At 39.0% G+C, this 7,468-nt stretch overlaps 1 protein-coding gene across 2 annotated transcripts; it reads right to left on the bottom strand.

Annotated features, from left to right (window-relative positions):
* Positions 1-309: 309 nt before the first annotated feature.
* LOC102794746 (uncharacterized) lies at positions 310-5,788 on the bottom strand. 2 transcript variants are annotated; one of them, XM_087845441.1, is made up of 7 exons: positions 5,085-5,788; positions 4,803-5,021; positions 2,835-2,953; positions 2,600-2,671; positions 2,437-2,491; positions 2,318-2,354; positions 310-2,222 (listed from the first exon to the last, which is right to left on the bottom strand). In XM_087845441.1, exons 1-7 carry the CDS (start codon positions 5,578-5,580, stop codon positions 2,201-2,203), a joined length of 1,020 nt encoding a protein of 339 aa, XP_087701567.1. In that variant the 5' UTR covers positions 5,581-5,788; the 3' UTR covers positions 310-2,200. The 2 variants fall into 2 exon arrangements, with proteins under 2 accessions (XP_087701567.1, XP_087701566.1); XM_087845440.1 differs by having other exon boundaries at positions 4,803-5,788.
* Between the last annotated feature and the right edge of the window lie 1,680 nt (positions 5,789-7,468).

The raw sequence follows: 7,468 nt of genomic DNA, 5'->3' as shown, positions 1-7,468 counted from the left end.
GCCGACACAGAACCCACCGTATTAGCCAGAGGTCCCTTTACTACGGTTCGGAGCCGCGGACCTTCAGTAACAGTAATAAATCACAGCAATAGTACATTCATGTAGTTGTAAACAGCATGATAATATATTAAGTAATCCAAAGTATTCAGAATACGTTACTCTCATCGAGTAACGTAACGGAATACGTTACAGAATACATTTTGGGGCATGTATTCTGTAATCTGTAATGGAATACATTTTAAAAGTAACCTTCCCAACATTGGAGACTGTAACAGTTAAATTGCAGAAGCTAAAGGATACATATGGTGCAAAACGCAACTACGCTAAACACATTTTTACTAAAAGAACTAAATTTTTTATTGGATAATGGCAAAACAGTTCTTTTTTACAGTGTTTTGCATTAAATTGTACTCTAACAGGAAGCAAGCACAAGAACTCAAAAAGGACACAACATGAGAAATTGCAATTTGTCATAATGTTCATGGTCCTTTTTTCCTCTAGTGCAGTCACACATATTCCTATCAAGTATATAAAGCATGATATATGGAATTATGTTGCAAAGAAAAAAATACAACTCTAAATATGCCTTTATTTTAGATTCCTGAAAGTAGCCACCCTTTGCTTTGTTGACAGCGCTGCAAACCGTTGGCATTCTCTTAATGAGCTTCATGATGAAGTCACCTGAAATGGTTTGACTTCACAGCTGTGCCTTGTCAGGCTTCATTTAGGGGAAATTCATGCCTTCTTGATAAGATTGGGACCATCAGTTGTGTTGCGCAGGAGTCAGGTTGGTACAAAGCTGACAGCTCTATTGGATAACTGTTAGAATTCAAATTATGGCAGGAACCAATCAGCTAAGTAAAGACAAACGACAGTCCACCATTACTTTAACAACTGAAGGTCAGTCAGTCAAGAAAACTTTGAATGTATCCCCAAGTGCAATTGTAAAATCAATCAAGTGCTACAAGAAAATTGGCTCACATGAGAAACGGCCCATGAAAGGAAGACCAGGAGTCCTCTATGCTGCTGAGTATACATTCATTCGAGTCACCAGCCTCAGAAATTGCAAGTTAACAGCACCTCAGATTAGAGCCAAGATAAATACCACACAGAGTTCCAGTAGCAGACAAATCTCTACATCAACTGTTCAGAGCAGACTGTGCGAATCAAACAGCTGCTGAGAAATCACTTCTAAGGAAAAGCAACAAGCAGGGGAGATTTGTTTGGGCCAAGAAACACAAGGAATGGACATTTGGCCATGGAAATCTGTGCTTTGGTCTGATGAGTCCAAATTTGAGCTCTTTGGTCCCACTCCCATAGAGTGAAGGCAAAAGGGCCAACAAGTGCTCAGCATCTCTGGGAACTCCTTCAAAACTGTTGGAAAACCATTTCAGGTGACGACCTCATGAAGCTCATCGAGAGAATGCCAGGAATATGCAAAGCAGTGATCAAAGCAAATCATGGCTGTTTTGAAGAACCTAAAACATAAAACATGTTTTGAGTTATTTCACATTTCTTGGTTTACTTCATGATTCCATGTGTTCATTTATAGTTTAGATGCCTTCAGTGACAATCTACAATGTAAATAGTCATGAATATAAAGAAAACCATTAAATGAGAAGGTGTGTCCAAATGTTTGACTGGTAATGTATATATTATATATCTTTTTTGTCTGCATGATTCATGACAAGCTCCTATATGTCTGTGTGTGTGTTCCATTAACTCCATGCACAAACTGTGTCTCTAGATCCAGCTGGATTTCTGAAACCAGAACAGTTATTTTTGTTTTTCAATTTGATATGTAATTGTGAAGCTAAATGTCAAATTGTGCCCTTTCTCACAATAAAAAAGAATAATTCCCTAAATTCCTAAACCTACTGTTAAAAAAAACTCCAAAACCTTACAATCGCATAATGTCTTTGGCATAAGTAAAAAGATTACTTTATCAAATTTTGGGACTTTGGTAGAAATAATAAAAAGACAAAAAAAAGGGGGAAAGAGTGAAAGAAGAAATCATTTGAGGAAAAATTGTGCACACTGACTTTTTTCTGTTCTTCTTACAACAAAGAATTAAGTATCATTTAAATTATAAATATGTCTTTGCTTTTGTTTGCAAAATTCATAAAAAGCTTGTGTGGGATGTGGTGAAGTATGGTGAGCAGTTTCACATTAAAGCAAACGGACATAATTCCCAGGGAGCTCAGAGCAGAGAGGCAACAGTCCTGCAGAAACAAAAGGAAAACTATGTGTAAAGGCAACAGTGCAACAATAATGAATCTAAAAATATCTCTGTATTTTTAAATGTGAATAGTCTTACTGAAAGAGGGATCCAGTTAGCTCATCAACAAAACCACCTATAAAATTTAAGTCAAACCAAAGTTAATGAAATCTGTGAACACACATCAGTACACCCACAGAATCACAACTAGCACTTACCCGGTGTGCAAACTGTGTCACAAAGAATGGGACAAATGTAGCAAGTTGAACAACCCTGGAAAACAAAACAAACAAAAAGGATTAACGCAAAGAGGCACTGGGCAAAATGAAGTGCTGTGTATTATTACAGCAGTTATAATCCTTTTTAAGTCAAGATGCTTACTTGGCAGTGCTCGCAGTGATCAGACTCATCTCCTTCCTCACACGGGCACTTGGCACAGTTATTAGAGCAATGCTACAAGATGGGAAGGAACCACAACGTAGAGTGATTAGTCGTGCATATGGTATATAGTCAAATCGACAACACAGGACTTATAATGATGTGTGATTACTGGGTAGATTCACAAAAAAGTCTGTTATTTCCATTACATGTTTTTGTTTGTTTGTTTGTTTTTTACCTCACAAATGGAGCAAACACTACACAACGATCCAGAGTGGAACTGTGGAGTGTCAGTAACTCCCTCCTCTTCATCTGAGTCACCTTGGTTGTCCTTTGTGTCTTTACCTTCAGACTCATCTGTAAATGGTTCACAGAATCAGGAACTGTATAATAGTCATTTCAATTCAGTTTTATTTATACGTCCAAATCACAACAACAGTTGCCCAATGGTGCTTTATATTGTAAGGATCAGGGAAAACCCCAATAATCAGATGACCCTCTGTGAGCAAGTGCTTTGGTGACAGTGGACTGGAAAAAACTAACAGGAAGAAAATTGAGAGGTAGCTATAGTGATTGGTTGGGAGTGAGGGGAGGAAGACAGGACAAGACACGCTGTGGAATAGAGCCAACTGTATCTTGTAGAACATTAAATTGTCTAAATAAATATAGAATTATAACCCTATATGTCTTGAAAATATTTTGCAGGAAATTCTTGCAAATTTATCCAAAATAAAATACAATTATATAAGTTTTACATAAGTATTCACAACCTTTGGTCAATACTAACACCTTTTGCAACAATTACAACTGCCAGTTCCTGCTACCAAAACCATCCCCACTGTCTGACGCTACCACCGCCATGCTTCACTGTGATGGTATTGGCCAGGTGATAAGTCCTCCAGACATGCTGTTTTGCAAGATTTTCATCTATGTTTTCATCAGACCAGAAAATGTTTCTCCTGGCCTGCAGGGGCCTTTGAACAAGTGAAAGACTGTGAATGGGTTCCTGATTCACTGTATCAAAACCTAAGTATTCACATGGGTTTCCAAATTGTTGTGTTGGTGCTGATGATTTAAATTCATTTGGGAGTAATTTACAACTTCATTCATCACTTTTTCACCCTTTTTGTAGTTAACCGCTGAGAGTACAGTGACTTTTTGAGCCTCTGTACTAACACACAATCCAAAAAGACCTTTTCTAGTGAGTACTGATTACTGCCATTTATTTACAAGTTACGTGTCTAATGTTTAATTCTATTTGATGCAATAATATGGCACAGATGGTCTCGTTTTTTGTATTATATTTTTGTTATAACATCATGTTGTTAGATTTGTATTGTTGATTGTCATTTATGCTTAGAAATATCTACTCATATATGCTTAGAGTGTTATAATCAATGTCATGTTGGTAGAGGTTTAATCCTTAATAGTCTGCAAAGGCTTGGTGTGCATTCCAGAGTGTTCTGGCATTCACACCCACATCCTGGGAGCATGGGAGAGGGCATACCTTCCCTTATTGTTTTATGGTAGGATAAACGTAGCTATGTCAGTTTTAGTCTAAGTACCTTTTGTTTAGATGTACTGCTAGACTTCCAGACCGGCAGGTTTAGGGAAGTCATTTATGGGGTCACACACTGACGCTGTGTTGTTGAATTGTCCTTAACGTTCCAGCGAATAGGTTTATGCTACAAACCTATCACATGTGACATGTTTGTTTTTACAAAATAGTCTAAGTAGATTTATTGTAAACAAAGCTAAAATTCCTACAGGTGCTGTTTTTCCATAATATCATTTGTTGTTATTTTTTTTTCAAGCATGAAGCAATGACTGAATTTTTTTTTTTTTAAATCCCTTTATAACACCCTCTTTTGGACAAATCTCAAAGCATTCAATGTTTGGTGCTTGTTTGAAGTCTCAAAAGCTACACTGGCCACCAAAAAATAGATGGTTTAGATACTGTTGTGTTCCTGCTGTTGCACAGATAATCCAGTCCATTTTAGGACTGATATGTATGACAGTGTTCCTAAAGTAACCCTAGTAAGCTGAACAATGTCAGAGAGCTACTGTAGAGTACAGAGTCACTCACGGGGTTCCAAAAAATCTCATTATTTGTTGTAACTTTAAATACTGCACCATTTAGTATCTTGCTAACCCATTAATATGTTTCAAAATGTGTGCATGTTTTTTTTGTTAAAGTGTGATTCACCATCTTCATCTTCAGAGTCATCCTCATCTACATCCTCTCCTTGAGTTTCTTCATCATCACCCTCTTGCCTTGCTTCCTTCTCGTCGTCTTCCTCATTATTAGCTGGGACTTCCTCCTCCTCATCTGCATCTGCCTCCACCTGTTCCTCTTCATCCTCCTCTGCTGCATATTCTTCTTCAGATTCTTCCTCTTCTGCATCATCCTCATCTGAAGCCTCACCTCCTTCATCCTTCTCTGCTGCATATTCTTCCTCTTCTGCATCATCCTCATCTGAAGCCTCACCTTCTTCATCCTCCTCTGCTGCATATTCTTCTTCAGATTCTTCCTCTTCTGCATCATCCTCATCTGAAGCCTCACCTTCTTCATCCTTCTCTGCTGCATATTCTTCTTCAGATTCTTCCTCTTCTGCATCATCCTCATCTGAAGCCTCACCTTCTTCCTTCTCAACATCCCCGTTCTCCTCAGAATTATCTTCTTCCTCATTATCAGCATTGTCATCTTCCTCCTCTGCTGTCTCCTTCTCATCCTCCTGTTCTTCTTCCACCTTTTCATCAGTCTCTACATCATGATCATCTGAGTCTTCATCTTTTTCTTCATTCCCCTCACCAACCTCAGCCGTTTCACTTTCTTCAGCTTCAGCCTCCTTAGCATTTCTATCATGGAGGCTTTCCTCCAGTTCGTTCAAGTCTTGGGCACTTACAATAGCAGAGAAAGGGACCTGGGATGAGCACAGCAGTACAAGCAGGAGACCTACCACCCAAAACTTTACAGGTGCCATCTTGGGAGAAATGCAGCTTTGGAATTTGAAGACTGTCTTATTCTTGTTACTCTATTCTTCCACCAAAAACCAAAACAGCTGATGGAAGACAAAAAGCTGCTAAGGCGCAGCAGATTTAGGCTGTTCAGGTCTTTTTCTCAGGCTCCCGAGAGACGGTTTGAAAAGAAGTGTGCTCACAGAGAGCAGTGTGCCAGCCTTGTGCTGGGAACACAGAGGACACAGTGGAAACACGACTGTGTGTGGCTGTGTATACTTGAGTGACAGAGGCACATGGCGAGGAAGAATGCTCCTGATGCCCTTAACACAGAGCATTAGAGAGGTGAGTGTATGCATTTGGTGGATGGGGGAGGGGGCTACTGAACTGCAGGAGGGGGGCAAAAAAAAATTCTTATTAGAAATGACGACAATTAAATAATTTGAAGATAAAGTTATGGTTCTATACACAGCTTTTGTTGTCATAGCTCCCAAACTATTCAGGAAAGAGCAGAACTTTGATAAATATACTATGTGTGGGGTTTTTTAGATTAATGGTTCACACATTTTTGGAGTATTCTTCTCAGTATCTGCTATTTAATTTAGTGTACACAGCAAAATTAATTTCTTCTTGCCACTGCTGAAGCAAATGAGAATACGTAAGGATCATGCAGACGTGCATGTACATGCAAGGAAATGGAGAGGAAAGCACTTTGAACATGTGCTTACTTCCCCAAAATAGCATTTTTTGGTCTTTTTTTTTGGGGGGGGGGGGGTTGTAACTTTGGAGCCAGCAGGAGGAGAACAGTGTTATAAAGTCCACACTTACAGTGGCACAGTCAGCTACAATACTGCAGAGAGCAGCCAGGCTGAAAGCGATGACAGTGCCTCTCAGTGTGAGTTGCTCCTCCTCCGGCAATTGACAGGTGACGCAGCTATTTACAGTGAAGGCTCCTTCAATGGCTTGTTCCACTATGTGACCTTCAATGGAGCCATGACAGACTGAAACTCAGCACCAGCATGCTTCGTTAACACTATCCACAACACTTATGTGCATAGTAGATCCAACTATTACAATATTACAATGTATTTATTAATGACAAATAATAGGTTCTTTCATCAAGTTTACTAAAATGATCACATTCAAAAGCATTTTTATTATTATTCTTTATTCATTCAAGTCTCACTGAGATTTAAATCTGTTTTTAAAGACACACCTTGGCAAAGAGCGGAGCACAAGTTTCAGCAAATACACAAAGAAAAAGCTAATGCAGTCCAGTCCAGACAGGTGAACACAAAAAAGCAAACATTATTACAAGAGTGGTAATAAAAGCAGTCAAACTGGCCCAAAGAGCTCACACTTCTCACACTTTTTAAAATGGACTTAAACTCCCCCATCATGAGTCTGATAATCAGTTGTGCAGTCTGAACTTCTTATGTAGATTACTGCAGCACAAAGGGGACAGGATATTTTAAAATGTCTATTCACAACTCCATTCTGACCCTGGAGAGAAACATTTGTATAATATTGTGAAAGTGTAGACTGGTTGTGGTTTTTACATATACAGACACATGGCTTTTTTCTGGCTTTATTAGATAGGTGCAGTGAAGAGTTACAGGAAAGCAGAGTAAGGCGAAAACATGTGGCAAAGTGCTGCGGGTCAGATTTGATCCCAGGCCAGGTGCTCTCAGCCATATGGCATATGGTCACCTGCTCATCTCAGTGACCTAAACTGGTGCCCTCGACCAGACATTTCTAGATTAAAAAACAATTATATACAGAGATGGGGATATTCAGAAATGGCCACTTAGCAGCAGCATACAGAGAACAGTCATGTACATAATTTTCGCAACTAGTGATAAAACATAAAGCACAATAACAAACAGTATACAGCCTCTTTAGGTGCTGCCCTGG

This window comes from Neolamprologus brichardi, chromosome 8 (genome assembly GCF_056152115.1).
Source record: "Neolamprologus brichardi isolate AB-2024 chromosome 8, ASM5615211v1, whole genome shotgun sequence".
Lineage (NCBI taxonomy): Eukaryota > Metazoa > Chordata > Actinopteri > Cichliformes > Cichlidae > Neolamprologus > Neolamprologus brichardi.
This window is presented reverse-complemented; position numbering and strand designations above follow the sequence as displayed.

What these genes read in the sequence shown, in the direction of transcription:
- LOC102794746 (XM_087845440.1), bottom strand. Translation starts at nt 5,580, where the DNA reads ATGGCACCTGTAAAGTTTTGGGTGGTAGGTCTCCTGCTTGTACTGCTG. An exon ending in TGACACAGTTTGCACACCGG is followed by an intron (nt 2,355 to 2,436) that starts GTAAGTGCTAGT and finishes TAAATTTTATAG; the next exon opens with GTGGTTTTGTTGATGAGCTA. An exon ending in CTAACTGGATCCCTCTTTCA is followed by an intron (nt 2,223 to 2,317) that starts GTAAGACTATTC and finishes TTGTTTCTGCAG; the next exon opens with GACTGTTGCCTCTCTGCTCT.